General features: G+C 40.6%; 1 protein-coding gene across 14 annotated transcripts in view; it reads right to left on the reverse strand.

Annotated features, from left to right (window-relative positions):
• Nucleotides 1-16,898, reverse strand: part of ANK2 (ankyrin 2) — a 696,877-nt gene that overhangs the window by 150,502 nt on the left and 529,477 nt on the right. For all 14 annotated transcript variants that reach the window (XM_088448313.1, XM_088448312.1, XM_088448319.1 and 11 more), the window contains 5 exons: nt 7,181-7,279; nt 6,819-6,917; nt 6,115-6,312; nt 4,413-4,511; nt 1,972-2,070 (listed from right to left, as the gene is read on the reverse strand). In XM_088448313.1, coding sequence (XP_088304439.1) covers nt 1,972-2,070; nt 4,413-4,511; nt 6,115-6,312; nt 6,819-6,917; nt 7,181-7,279 — 594 coding nt within the window. The remainder of the gene's footprint in view (nt 1-1,971; nt 2,071-4,412; nt 4,512-6,114; nt 6,313-6,818; nt 6,918-7,180; nt 7,280-16,898) is intronic.

The raw sequence follows: 16,898 nt of genomic DNA on the forward strand, positions 1-16,898 counted from the left end.
CCAATGAGCACAGCGGTCTCCATAATCCATAAATGGAAGAAGTTCGGAACCATCAGGACTCTTCCTAGAGTTGGCCGGCCGTCTAAACTGAGTGATCGGGGAAGAAGGGCCCTAGTCAGGGAGGTGACCAAGAACCTGATGGTCACTCTGTCAGAGCTACAGCATTCCTCTGTGGAGAGAGGAGAACCTTCCAGAAGGACCCACCATCTCTGCAGCAATCCACCAATCAGGCCTGTATATTAGAGTGGCCAGACGGAAGCCACTCCTTAGTAAAAAGCACATGGCAGCCCACCTGGAGTTTTCCAAAATGCACCTGAAGGACTCTCAAACCATGAGAAACAAAATTCTCTGGAATGATGAGACAAAGATTGAACTCCTTGGCGTGAATGCCAGGCGTTATGTTTGGAGCAAACCAGGCACCGCTCATCACCAGGCCAATACCATCCCTACAGTGAAGCATGGTGGTGGCAGGAACTGGGGGACTAGTCAGGATAGAGGGAAAGATGAATGCAGCAATGTACAGAGACATCCTGGATGAAAACCGGCTCCAGAGCACTCTTGACCTCAGACTGGGGCGATGGTTCATCTTTCAGAAGGACAACGACCCTAACCACACAGCAAAGATATCAAAGGAGTGGCTTCAGGACAACTCTGTGAATGTCCTTGAGTGGCCCAGCCAGAGCCCAGACTTGAATCCAATTGAACATCTCGGGAGAGATCTGAAATGGCTGTGCACTGACGCTTCCCATCCAACCTGATGGAGCTTGAGAGGTGCTGCAATGAGGAATGGGCGAAACTGCTCAAAGATAGCTGTGCCAAGCTTGTGGCATCATATTCAAAAAGACTTGAGGCTGTAAATGCTGCCAAAGGTGCATCAACAAAGTATTGAGCAAAGGCTGTGAATACTTATGTACGTGTGATTTCTTAATTGCAAAAATCGCAAGAAAACTTTTTACACAGAATTTTGAGGACAAAAATTTATTTATTCCATTTTGGAATAAAGCTGTAACATAACAAAAAGTGGGAAAAGTGAAGCATTGTGAATACTTTCCAGATGCACTGTATATGAATAAAAAGAGACCAAAGAACTAATTGGCGTTATAATCCCATCCCATTTTAACTATTCAAATATTAACTCTGAAAGTGAAATGGGTGATTTTAATTATTCAAATATAAATTGTAACAAGAATGTAGTGGTTTTGTCAAAATACATACCTCCCAACTACTGTAGTGTTGCCAAAGTATCCATTTAATTCACATATGAATTACACAGGTTCGGCGGCTCCTTAAAGCCAGGTGAAGTGCAGACTTGAAGTTAGCCAACCATAGAATCTGTGTAATTCATATGTGTCCATTATCAAAGGATTAATCTAGCAACACCCCATTCTTGCACACAACAGTTTCAGGATGGAATTCTATACAGTAAAGGAAAGGTAATTACTTTTTTTAATTTTGACCATATGAAGATATGACAATAAATTCACCAATAAAATGCATTAAATGTCTTTCTTAGAAGAAATTGTATCAGTAAATATAATTAGTAAAGGACATTATAGGAGCAAATTGATACAGGAAATTAATCTGTCGGCGGTGTAGAGGCACTAATCATACCCCTCCTTGTGACCAGCTATGCTTCCTCCTGACACAGATATGCCCCGCCAAACACACAAAGCCCCCATTCAGATTACAGAAATTGGAATGTTGGGAGCTATGCGCATTCTAGAAAAATTGCAGTAAAACAAAGAAATGTATAGTACAATATGTTGTTAGACACGGAGGCTTATTTATTAATAAGGGCGAATGTGTGCAGATATGCTGCAGCCTATAGGAAAATAAGATTATCATTGTCGATATTATATCACAGGTTAGGAAATAAAGGTTCTGGTTGTTATGGGTTACGGCACAAATATTAAATAGGCAAAGCAAGCACAATGCATTAGAACAGACAGCAAGTCATATATAAAGCATTACCTTTGTCTTAGCACTGACACCAGCACCACGCGTCAGAAGGAAGTTCACCATTTTAATGTTCCCATAGTGACAGGCTACGATTAGGGGAGTGTAACCCAGCTGGAAAAAATATATTCATTTACTGACAACCAGAAACAGCAATAATTAATTGTGACTTGAGATAATTAAAGGAAATGCAGACATGTAAATGGCTAAAATCTGGACTGAGTCTATTTTTAAGTTGCAGTGAACACCAATACATACACACACAGACATATATATATATATATATATATATATATATATATATATATATTGGTGGTTGTCCGGCACTCGCAATCTGGTGTACGTTTATTGCTGGGGTGCTTTCCAGGGTAGCTCAGCTTCCCATATATATATAATTATGTTGTCATCTCACGATGAAACGGAAACACTCTCCAGACTTGGTTTAGTAGTTGCAATATTAATCAGTTTTATTAGGCATACCAAATTAATTTGCCGACGTTTCGGTTCTTACTGAACCTTTATCACGGCATCAGTATTCTTAACATCAGAATTGTTAAACTACGGGTAGATACAATAGCGTCAGCTTATGGTCTAACTGGTCCTCTTATATGAACCCAATACAAATTAATTACATCAACACATAATTTATAGGGACACTTAACATATATAAATCATAATTCTAAACATCTGTATGCGCTGAATTTATGGTGTACAGTTGCATCAACTTTTTCTTAAAAGGGCTCATTGTCATGTATATATATATATGGGTACAACATGGTTAATAGGTTTAACTTATAACTTCTATTCTCTTTATGGTGTGATCATTCATATTAGATCTGTTACTAGTTATCCTATATAATTTGCCAGCTTGGCTGTTATATTAAATTAATATATAAGGGATACTGTGTCATAACCTTATAAATGAGGGGAACCATGCTGTGTACATCTATGTTTACACAGATAACCACAACATCCCCGCTAAAGCCAACACTGGAACTGAGAACCATACAGGGAGTGCGCGCGAGCACTTCCGGTTTCGGGCAGCCGCGAATGACGCACTTCCGGGTGAGAGGTATAAATACCTCTAACGGAATACCCAGCACTGTTACTACCACAGGACGGCATGCCTTAAGCCTAGACCAGCTGGAAACAGGTAAGACACAGCACCAAGTAACTAGAGTATATGTTTACAGTGTCACATAACCTCCTATATACCTTCTACAGACTAGGAGTCAACTAAGCATTGTGGTTATCTGTGTAAACATAGATGTACACAGCATGGTTCCCCTCATTTATAAGGTTATGACACAGTATCCCTTATATATTAATTTAATATAACAGCCAAGCTGGCAAATTATATAGGATAACTAGTAACAGATATAATATGAATGATCACACCATAAAGAGAATAGAAGTTATAAGTTAAACCTATTAACCATGTTGTACCCATATATATATATATATATATATATATACATGACAATGAGCCCTTTTAAGAAAAAGTTGATGCAACTGTACACCATAAATTCAGCGCATACAGATGTTTAGAATTATGATTTATATATGTTAAGTGTCCCTATAAATTATGTGTTGATGTAATTAATTTGTATTGGGTTCATATAAGAGGACCAGTTAGACCATAAGCTGACGCTATTGTATCTACCCGTAGTTTAACAATTCTGATGTTAAGAATACTGATGCCGTGATAAAAGTTCAGTAAGAACCGAAACGTCGGCAAATTAATTTGGTATGCCTAATAAAACTGATTAATATTGCAACTACTAAACCAAGTCTGGAGAGTGTTTCCGTTTCATCGTGAGATGACAACATAATTATATATATATATATATATATATATATATATATATAGACACGACAGAATAAAAGGTATACGTAAATAAGTATTAAATAACTTTTATAGAAGTAATTATGCTATTTTCAGCATTGTAGGCTGCTTTTGCTTCCCATCTCAACTCTGTCCCATCGGTATAAAAGAAATAAATGTATTCCAGAGGCGTATCTACAAAGGGTGCAGGGTGTGCGGGGCACACCCTGCATCCATAATAATACTTACCACTCTGGAGTCCACGTCGGCACGGGGGTCCGGTGCTGTAAAAACGACTGTAAAATGGCCGCCGCAGCCATTTTCCCGTCGTTTGTGCATGCGCAGTACAGGGAAAATGGCCGCCATTTTCACGGTGACCTGCACATACTCTATAGACTCTGGGCGCACTCTAGTGCCCAGAGTCTATAACTCTGGCGTTGGCCGTGCACAGCTCAGTGCGCTCGCTGCCGGCCGCCGGACAGACAGGAGGGGGCCCGTGTTGGAGACTGCACATGGGCCCCTCCTCTCTAGAAACGCCCCTGGTACTTACTCCAGAAATCTTGGCCTGACTTCTGCATTTAAATAGTGTTTATTGATGGAACTTGAATTGGTTTCCCTTTTGTACAGTTACCTTTGTCTGAGCATCCAGGTTGGCCCCGTTCTTTGCTAGTATGTCAGCTACATTCACCTTGTCCTCCTGGGCTGCAAGGTGCAATGGAGTCAGCCCATTCTATGCAAAAATATTAAAATAATGCATACAGTAGTTAAAAGATTGATTCATATAAAAACATTGTTGTTATTTTGGTTAGAGTACATTTAAAAGTTGAGTAGCACTGTACCTGTAAGATGTGATTTGGCTCTGGCCTAACATGGTGGCATGAAAACTTTAGCTCTAGTGGGCCTGATGCAGAGATGGACGTAACATGGACATACACTGCTCAAAGAGGCGTGCACCAAACACATTGCATATATCTTCCCACATTCAGACCTGTATGCATCTCTGTGTGTTTAGCATATGTGCCTGGCCTGCTACTAGTCATCATCATCATCAGTGAGCACTGGCACCTGCTCTGTACTTGGTGTAAAAGATAAGTCCCAAAGAAGGTGTTCTCTCGCTTACATCCAGCTCTGCATAGGAACGTGTGTGAACACACCCTCACGGAACTTTGACAATATGAGAACGCTCCTTATACCCCAAGTCCGCCTCTCCAGACGCAAGTGTAGATGCGATCTAAATATGTACAACTCTGCACAGCACTTACTTGCGTGTGGACATTTCTGGAACATGAACAACGGGACTTTGCACATGACACGCTCCACAAAAGCACAACCCTACTAATTCTCCACTGAAGCACATAAATCTGCAGGCCAAGATGGCAGCATTTACCAGGCGCACTCAATGTTACTCATCATCCAGCTTAATAACTTACCTGCATGGGATCGTTCATCGCTTCTCCAGATCTCTTGTGCAGCATGAAAGATCTGGAGGAGCGACGGGCGACCCCACAGGAGCGCGCAGTGAACGATATCATACCCACACACGGAACAATGTAGCTGCGATATCGTTCCAATCCGTCGGTTTGGCGCTATAACGCTCCATGTGTGGGGACCTTTAGAGACCAAAAAGCAACATTTAGATATATCCCAGGGTCTGTATTAAGCACATTGCTAAGGATTCTGTATGGCGTGATATGGGAGGAGGTCCATGGGGGGGGGTGACACCATGAGTTGCCGCATCGGGTGACTCCACAATGCCATATTATTCTAGTTATGGTGTATTACTTAAGTCAGGTATGCAATGACAGGAAGTGAAGGGGAAACAATACACATGCAATGGCAATATATAAAGCATAGCAAAAAAAGCAATATAAGTATAAGTTCTATTCCAAACTTATTTACAAATTCCCTTTAATGGAAGGTTTACTTGTTGGGACCAGTGAACAATGAAATGACATTGTCCTCTATCATGGGCGTTGGAACGGTGGGGGTCAAGGGGGCAGCTTGCCCCCCAAACATTTGAAAGGTGCCACGGATGGGCAGGGGCTTTGCTTTATAGCAATAGCCTGCCCGGCCCCTGCACAGCATGGAGGAGGAGGTGTAATGTGTGGTCCTTAAGATAAAAGACCGTACATTACACCTCCTCCTCCGTGTAGTGCAGCCTATTGCTATAAAGCACCACCCCTGACCCTCCACGGCCACCACTCCAGTCCCTGCGTACATCAACAGGTAAGAGGGAGGAAGGGAAGCGGAGGAGGGGCGCATACAGTAATACCTTACACATTCCAGCTAACCAAAACATGGTTGTTATATTCACTTTAATGACCAAATCTCACCTTTGTTCCCACATGAATATTGGCTTCTTTGTTCAGCAGAAGTGTCACCATATCGGCATGGCCTTCCTGGGCTGCTAGGTGGATCGGGGTGACCCCTTGCTTTGTTAGAATGTTGGTCTCTGCTCCGTAGTGTAGTAGGGTGGTGGCTATCTGCATTTGATTCTTTTTGGCAGCTATGTGTAGCGGCGTATAACCATTCTACAATATTACAGAATTCAACAGTTAGATTTCCTCACACTGTGTTCTTTGTAGTCTTACTGAATTACTCGTCCCAAATACTGTACATGTTTTTCAACCTATCTAGAGTTAGTTTATTAAGGTTAAGGTATTACTGATAACATCACACTAATTTACATCACCATGCTATTATTACAATCCATTTGAATACTACATTAGCTGAGAAAGAGATATTTAATAGTGTAAAAAGTAAATACATAAATAAATTGTTACATATATCTGACTTGATTGCATTTTGTAATAATTAACTCACTTTAATTCATTTTCAAAAGCATGTCACTTAAATGGCTTCAGCTAAGGTTCACCATGCCTCATGATATGAAGTCCTAGTACATTTGTTTCATTAATGCTACAATGTTAACTGCAAATTAAAATACAGTTAAATTATAATGTTAACTGAACTCAAGACTCAACTCCATCTCTAGAAACACATTTTTATTATAGAACACAGATATGTCAGATCTCACCTTAGCAGTACCATGAGGAGAAGCACCCTTTTCCAGTAGCAACATCGCCACCTTCTGGTTGTCATAGTGAGCAGCAACATGGAGTGGTGTGAGCCCATTCTGCAAAGGGCGTGTTTGTTATGGGGGTTAAACCAGTTAGTTACTGAAGCTCTAAAAGTATCTATAGACATTTATACGTAAGAAACAGAGAAAATAACACAAAATGAACTTGAAATTAATTGTGTCAGGCCAAAAATTACATGAAAATGGAGCATATATGTTAATAAAAAAAAAAAAACGTTGTAAACAATGTTAAAATGTAACATATAGAATATACAATATGTCCTGTTTATATATTATGTCAAATCAATCACATGAATTACCTTGCCGGCTGAATCTGGCGGTGCGCGGCGTTGCAGCAGGAGTTTTGCCACATCTAGGCTTCCATACTTAGCGGCCACATGCAGCGGTGTAAATCCCTTCTGAAAAAGTGAATGTAACACAAAGCAATTAGCATCAGACTCCTTTAACACTGTTCATTATTATTCTGCATTTATTGTAGCATGTTTTTTTCCAACTATTACCAGTTTATTTTCCTAAAGCAATAGGATATTACACACACACACACTAAAATGTTTACAATAAACTTCTGAAGCATAGAAATACATGAATAGTGCAGCTAAGGCTGTTATCCCTGTGCGCTGGAAATCTACCTCCCCTAACCCTGGTTGACTGGTTTCAAAGAATTGAAATGTATAGATCTATGGATGATATTATTATATCTTCACCTGATAAGTTTAGGTCCCATTCGGCGATATGGTTTTACTTGGATGGAAATCTGCCAATCCGAACGGTGTAAATCCCTCATTGGCTCACCTTAGTCCCTATAAGTCCCTTTCCTTCCTATCATCCCTCCTTCCTTCTCCTTCTTTGCTGAATTCTTCATTGGTTATTCATTGCTATATTTTTCCTCGAGATGAGCATTATATGTGTGTTTGATCTTGTTGTTATACCATGGACCCTCTCATATTTTGTGATCCTCTCTGTATCATGTTTAACAATGTATTTTTTATTCCATATTTTTTGCTGTGATGTACAGTACTGTTGCTTTATATTTGTCCATGCTACAAATGGATATTGTCAATTATTTCACAACTTCCCCCAGTAAAATCTATAATTGTTTATCCCATTATTTCATGCTGTGCTGTGGCATGGGGTATTGCTGTAATAATGGCAATGTCTGTCTCTGAGTATGCGCACAAACAAAATATCCCTTTACAGCACCTGTCTGAAAAAGCATGCAACCACATGGAAAAGTAGAACCCAATCTATTCTACTCGTGTTCTACTCGTGTCTGCATGCATTTGTGTCACCGATTTCCATGCTGCTTGCTCTACTTCAGTGCATTCAAAGTATGACACTGTATCTGAATATTCAGGTAATCTGTAAGGAAGCACATTGTGTAAATTTACACTAGTGCTTAACATGAACACACCAGCGTTGCACTGTGTTATTTCATTCACCATTAGCCATTCATTGCAATGGCCAATAATTCCAATGAGGTTGTGTACTGGTAACCCCACTGGAGAGAATAGGTTATTGGAATGAATGGCCCATTATATGAAATCAAGCTGCAAAATACCGCCAACCGTTTTTTTCCCCCAAATCAGCAGATTATTTAATTATAGACTTTATTGATGTGTGATTAAGGAATGGAGTCCAAGGTACTCCCCTGAGTGCTAACCAATCATGAAACAGAACCCACAAAGTTACAAATAAAGAATAATTGGCATCGGATCACAAATTGAGAACTCTTGCTATTGTATTATCAACAAAGAATGGGTGAATCAGAATAAAGAGAATTTCCATGGGTAACAAGAAGAAAGTAGATCTCAAATGGAAGATCTGATTGTATGACAATTGATCAATACATTTTTGAAAAAGGGTTAGTGTAACCTGTGGCTCTTCAGATGTTAAAAACCTACACGTCCCAGCATACCCTGCCACAGTTTTAGCATTCCCTAATAAAAAATACTGTGGCAGGTTAGCCAGACCTGCTCTAGGGGGTATGCTGGCGTTTTTGCACCCACTACTACCTCCCTACCATCCATAGAGGCCCCATCGTTGCATTGACAATTCTGGGTTTGCCTGGGGGACCCTGTGCTGTGGGTTTCCCTGTTAATAACAGAACCAGGCCAGGCAATCTAGACCAGGATTAGCTTCCACTCTAGGAGGGGACCACACAATAAGTGTCTCACTGTTTTAGCAGGATCCATTCTGTGCTGTGAAGACTTTGGGAAGAGGCAACACTGCACATTTATATAAACTGATGCAAATGAAGAAATTACAGTTTCCCAAAGCAAGTCATCATATTCTGTCACTTTATAGTGCAATTTAGAAATAATTCCCTTAAATATATTCATAAATAGTGCTCAATATTCTGACTGATGAAACATACCATAAAAGCAAAACAATATAGCAAGACGTGGCCATAGTGGAGTTTTCTTTTGACTCTTATGAAAGTCTCTACCATGCTTCAGAACCTCACAGAGAGATGGATATTTATATTTACAAAAGAACTGACAATATGTATCCTCCAAGGTACAGAAATGGATGTTGCCCAATCAAATTATAAAGTTCACAGCAGGTGCCAGAGAGGAAGGAGCAACCTACAAGGGAGACACAGACAAAACCTCCAGCACGCCACTGTGATCCATTGAAGAGCGGCTATTCTATTTGCATATAAAATGCAGGAGTCTCAGGCACACACATACTGTATGCAAATATATGATAAGCCACCTTACCATGCTCTTTTTAGTACAGCTGTCATTTTAGAAATGGATTCAGCAACAACCATTTTGTGAATGTTTTTTGCATGGCATGTATGAGATCAGTACTGGCAGGAGAGCAAGTTCTTTCATTGCCATTTTACAGGCTACAGGAAAGTTTGCTCTCAGTGTAAAAACTCTTTAATACATGACCCAATATAGGACCATCTATTGTTTAGAGTCAGGTCCACTCTTGGTGTGGTGAATGTCTTGTCATTTATTTGCAAATGTGTGTAACTGAGATTCCTGTGTTTTATCTGCAAATAGAAAGGTGGTGTGCTGAGGGATTTTCCTATGTGATCAATAAGCAAACTATGATTTTTGACTAGTAAAGTAAATTCAATTAAGTGTGGTAGCCGCCAGGACCCTTTCTGGTGGCTTCTGTGTGTTAACTACAGAATGCTGATTCTAATGGCAGCCAATGGAGCTGCGAGTTGAAAAATGCGCAATGCGAGCTGCTGACGGCATGATAGAGACTGCAGCTCAAGTGTAATTGAATCTGTCTCAGAGTATTACACTTGTCCAATTTGAGCTTTCAGACACAATGGGGTATAAATTTTTTTTTATATGTGATAGTATTTGTTTTTGTTAGACCTTTGTGGAAAGCTTTTGGAGAATGTATTTGGCCATGACTTAATACTTTGTCTACCAATGCCAACAAATGCAGCCACAACCTATTTCAAATTGAGAATTTGCAGCAACGACAGATGAAAGTTTGGGGATATACGCTGTACAAGGCACTGCATTTCAGAAAAAATAACCTATAGAGAAATACTAAGGGGAATATTCAACCATCCATTTATGAAAAAAACACTTAATATGGCAAAGTACATCCAGGTGTTCTATGTTCTAATACATCATTGCTGCAGTTGCGCCATGAAGTCCCTATAGGTGCGCCAGTTTCCATTCGACTTTGCTAGCGTTGAGTGTCTTTTTTTGGATCTTTTTCACCCGAGAATGCCTGGTGCACCAGGAGACTGCACAGATTAATTTGATATGCAAAATTTGTATATCTGTGTGCGACTGGGTCTCAACCTGTAAAAGAATCTGTATACAGTGGCCGCAGCTGTTTCCCATGCCAAGTTCCATTGTGCTTCATATTTAGATGCAGCTGCACACAGATATATAAGTGTTGCATATCAAATTCATCAGTGCTGTCTCCTGGTGCATTTTAGTCTTAATGGGACTAAGCCGCATTTTCGGGCAAACAAGATGTTCAGTGCAAGCAGAGTCGCCCCCGGGCCTGGCGGCTCACTCACACCGCATGGCGTATTGTGGCTTGGTGTATGAGGATACATCTGTACTAATCACTGAAAATTGGAGGCAACAATAAAGAAATATGGGTTAAATGTTTATTTTAGGAGGCATTATATAAATGTGGTAAGACGGCAAATGTATCTAATGTCTACGATTTTGGTGATAGGATTGGGCTGCGGTTAGATTTAGGGCTTGATGCAGAATTTATGGCAAAATACATTGTCGACATGCTGACTGTGAAAATTCACAATGTTGATATTCTGGCACAGCCGACATAATGAATGTCGAATTTAGACCATGTTGACATTCTGAATGTTGACTTTTTGTACCATTGTAAGTAGTGAGACCCTGTTGAAACTTGGGGAACCATATAACAGAGATTGGTACAAAACATAAATCCCTACAGCAGAAGAAATATAACATTACCAGAGTAATAAACACAGGTGTATATGTTACTAAAATAAAGCTGAAAAACAATTCACGTGATAGAACTCAGCATGTTCTTTTACTTTAGTATAATGCAACATATGCACATCAGTGACCTCCCTAGTATAATGCAACATATGCACATCAGTGACCTCCCTAGTATAATGCAACATATGCACATCAGTGACCTCCCTAGTATAATGCAACATATGCACATCAGTGACCTCCCTAGTATAATGCAACATATGCACATGTCAGTGACCTCCCTAGTATAATGCAACATATGCACATCAGTGACCTCCCTAGTATAATGCAACATATGCACATCAGTGACCTCCCTAGTATAATGCAACATATGCACATCAGTGACCTCCCTAGTATAATGCAACATATGCACATCAGTGACCTCCCTAGTATAATGCAACATATGCACATCACTGACCTCCCTAGTATAATGCAACATATGCACATCAGTGACCTCCCTAGTATAATGCAACATATGCACATGTCAGTGACCTCCCTAGTATAATGCAACATATGCACATCACTGACCTCCCTAGTATAATGCAACATATGCACATCACTGACCTCCCTAGTATAATGCAACATATGCACATGTCAGTGACCTCCCTAGTATAATGCAACATATGCACATGTCAGTGACCTCCCTAGTATAATGCAACATATGCACATGTCAGTGACCTCCCTAGTATAATGCAACATATGCACATGTCAGTGACCTCCCTAGTATAATGCAACATATGCACATCAGTGACCTCCCTAGTATAATGCAACATATGCACATCAGTGACCTCCCTAGTATAATGCAACATATGCACATGTCAGTGACCTCCCTAGTATAATGCAACATATGCACATCAGTGACCTCCCTAGTATAATGCAACATATGCACATCAGTGACCTCCCTAGTATAATGCAACATATGCACATCAGTGACCTCCCTAGTATAATGCAACATATGCACATCAGTGACCTCCCTAGTATAATGCAACATATGCACATCACTGACCTCCCTAGTATAATGCAACATATGCACATCAGTGACCTCCCTAGTATAATGCAACATATGCACATGTCAGTGACCTCCCTAGTATAATGCAACATATGCACATCACTGACCTCCCTAGTATAATGCAACATATGCACATCACTGACCTCCCTAGTATAATGCAACATATGCACATGTCAGTGACCTCCCTAGTATAATGCAACATATGCACATGTCAGTGACCTCCCTAGTATAATGCAACATATGCACATGTCAGTGACCTCCCTAGTATAATGCAACATATGCACATGTCAGTGACCTCCCTAGTATAATGCAACATATGCACATCACTGACCTCCCTAGTATAATGCAACATATGCACATCAGTGACCTCCCTAGTATAATGCAACATATGCACATGTCAGTGACCTCCCTAGTATAATGCAACATATGCACATCACTGACCTCCCTAGTATAATGCAACATATGCACATCACTGACCTCCCTAGTATAATGCAACATATGCACATGTCAGTGACCTCCCTAGTATAATGCAACATATGCACATCAGTGACCTCCCTACTATAATGCAACATATGCACATGTCAGTGACCTCCCTAGTATAATGCAACATATGCACATGTCAGTGACCTCCCTAGTATAATGCAACATATGCACATGTCAGTGACCTCCCTAGTATAATGCAACATATGCACATGTCAGTGACCTCCCTAGTATAATGCAACATATGCACATCAGTGACCTCCCTAGTATAATGCAACATATGCACATCAGTGACCTCCCTAGTATAATGCAACATATGCACATGTCAGTGACCTCCCTAGTATAATGCAACATATGCACATGTCAGTGACCTCCCTAGTATAATGCAACATATGCACATCACTGACCTCCCTAGTATAATGCAACATATGCACATCAGTGACCTCCCTAGTATAATGCAACATATGCACATGTCAGTGACCTCCCTAGTATAATGCAACATATGCACATCACTGACCTCCCTAGTATAATGCAACATATGCACATCACTGACCTCCCTAGTATAATGCAACATATGCACATGTCAGTGACCTCCCTAGTATAATGCAACATATGCACATCAGTGACCTCCCTAGTATAATGCAACATATGCACATGTCAGTGACCTCCCTAGTATAATGCAACATATGCACATGTCAGTGACCTCCCTAGTATAATGCAACATATGCACATCAGTGACCTCCCTAGTATAATGCAACATATGCACATGTCAGTGACCTCCCTAGTATAATGCAACATATGCACATCACTGACCTCCCTAGTATAATGCAACATATGCACATCACTGACCTCCCTAGTATAATGCAACATATGCACATGTCAGTGACCTCCCTAGTATAATGCAACATATGCACATCAGTGACCTCCCTAGTATAATGCAACATATGCACATCAGTGACCTCCCTAGTATAATGCAACATATGCACATGTCAGTGACCTCCCTAGTATAATGCAACATATGCACATGTCAGTGACCTCCCTAGTATAATGCAACATATGCACATCAGTGACCTCCCTAGTATAATGCAACATATGCACATCAGTGACCTCCCTAGTATAATGCAACATATGCACATCAGTGACCTCCCTAGTATAATGCAACATATGCACATGTCAGTGACCTCCCTAGTATAATGCAACATATGCACATCACTGACCTCCCTAGTATAATGCAACATATGCACATCACTGACCTCCCTAGTATAATGCAACATATGCACATGTCAGTGACCTCCCTAGTATAATGCAACATATGCACATCAGTGACCTCCCTAGTATAATGCAACATATGCACATGTCAGTGACCTCCCTAGTATAATGCAACATATGCACATGTCAGTGACCTCCCTAGTATAATGCAACATATGCACATCAGTGACCTCCCTAGTATAATGCAACATATGCACATGTCAGTGACCTCCCTAGTATAATGCAACATATGCACATCACTGACCTCCCTAGTATAATGCAACATATGCACATCACTGACCTCCCTAGTATAATGCAACATATGCACATGTCAGTGACCTCCCTAGTATAATGCAACATATGCACATCACTGACCTCCCTAGTATAATGCAACATATGCACATGTCAGTGACCTCCCTAGTATAATGCAACATATGCACATCAGTGACCTCCCTAGTATAATGCAACATATGCACATCAGTGACCTCCCTAGTATAATGCAACATATGCACATGTCAGTGACCTCCCTAGTATAATGCAACATATGCACATGTCAGTGACCTCCCTAGTATAATGCAACATATGCACATCAGTGACCTCCCTAGTATAATGCAACATATGCACATCACTGACCTCCCTAGTATAATGCAAAATATGCACATGTCAGTGACCTCCCTAGTATAATGCAACATATGCACATCACTGACCTCCCTAGTATAATGCAACATATGCACATCACTGACCTCCCTAGTATAATGCAACATATGCACATGTCAGTGACCTCCCTAGTATAATGCAACATATGCACATCAGTGACCTCCCTAGTATAATGCAACATATGCACATGTCAGTGACCTCCCTAGTATAATGCAACATATGCACATCAGTGACCTCCCTAGTATAATGCAACATATGCACATCAGTGACCTCCCTAGTATAATGCAACATATGCACATGTCAGTGACCTCCCTAGTATAATGCAACATATGCACATGTCAGTGACCTCCCTAGTATAATGCAACATATGCACATCAGTGACCTCCCTAGTATAATGCAACATATGCACATCAGTGACCTCCCTAGTATAATGCAACATATGCACATGTCAGTGACCTCCCTAGTATAATGCAACATATGCACATGTCAGTGACCTCCCTAGTATAATGCAACATATGCACATCAGTGACCTCCCTAGTATAATGCAACATATGCACATCAGTGACCTCCCTAGTATAATGCAACATATGCACATCACTGACCTCCCTAGTATAATGCAACATATGCACATGTCAGTGACCTCCCTAGTATAATGCAACATATGCACATCAGTGACCTCCCTAGTATAATGCAACATATGCACATCAGTGACCTCCCTAGTATAATGCAACATATGCACATGTCAGTGACCTCCCTAGTATAATGCAACATATGCACATCACTGACCTCCCTAGTATAATGCAACATATGCACATCACTGACCTCCCTAGTATAATGCAACATATGCACATGTCAGTGACCTCCCTAGTATAATGCAACATATGCACATCACTGACCTCCCTAGTATAATGCAACATATGCACATCACTGACCTCCCTAGTATAATGCAACATATGCACATGTCAGTGACCTCCCTAGTATAATGCAACATATGCACATCAGTGACCTCCCTAGTATAATGCAACATATGCACATGTCAGTGACCTCCCTAGTATAATGCAACATATGCACATGTCAGTGACCTCCCTAGTATAATGCAACATATGCACATCAGTGACCTCCCTAGTATAATGCAACATATGCACATGTCAGTGACCTCCCTAGTATAATGCAACATATGCACATCACTGACCTCCCTAGTATAATGCAACATATGCACATCACTGACCTCCCTAGTATAATGCAACATATGCACATGTCAGTGACCTCCCTAGTATAATGCAACATATGCACATCACTGACCTCCCTAGTATAATGCAACATATGCACATCACTGACCTCCCTAGTATAATGCAACATATGCACATGTCAGTGACCTCCCTAGTATAATGCAACATATGCACATCAGTGACCTCCCTAGTATAATGCAACATATGCACATGTCAGTGACCTCCCTAGTATAATGCAACATATGCACATGTCAGTGACCTCCCTAGTATAATGCAACATATGCACATCAGTGACCTCCCTAGTATAATGCAACATATGCACATGTCAGTGACCTCCCTAGTATAATGCAACATATGCACATCAGTGACCTCCCTAGTATAATGCAACATATGCACATCAGTGACCTCCCTAGTATAATGCAACATATGCACATGTCAGTGACCTCCCTAGTATAATGCAACATATGCACATGTCAGTGACCTCCCTAGTATAATGCAACATATGCACATCAGTGACCTCCCTAGTATAATGCAACATATGCACATCACTGACCTCCCTAGTATAATGCAACATATGCACATGTCAGTGACCTCCCTAGTATAATGCAACATATGCACATCACTGACCTCCCTAGTATAATGCAACATATGCACATCACTGACCTCCCTAGTATAATGCAACATATGCACATGTCAGTGACCTCCCTAGTATAATGCAACATATGCACATCAGTGACCTCCCTAGTATAATGCAACATATGCACATGTCAGTGACCTCCCTAGTATAATGCAACATATGCACATCAGTGACCTCCCTAGTATAATGCAACATATGCACATCAGTGACCTCCCTAGTATAATGCAACATATGCACATGTCAGTGACCTCCCTAGTATAATGCAACATATGCACATGTCAGTGACCTCCCTAGTATAATGCAACA

This window comes from Taudactylus pleione, unplaced genomic scaffold (assembly GCF_031769625.1).
Source record: "Taudactylus pleione unplaced genomic scaffold, aTauple2 ptg000454l, whole genome shotgun sequence".
In the NCBI taxonomy this organism is placed as follows: domain Eukaryota; kingdom Metazoa; phylum Chordata; class Amphibia; order Anura; family Myobatrachidae; genus Taudactylus; species Taudactylus pleione.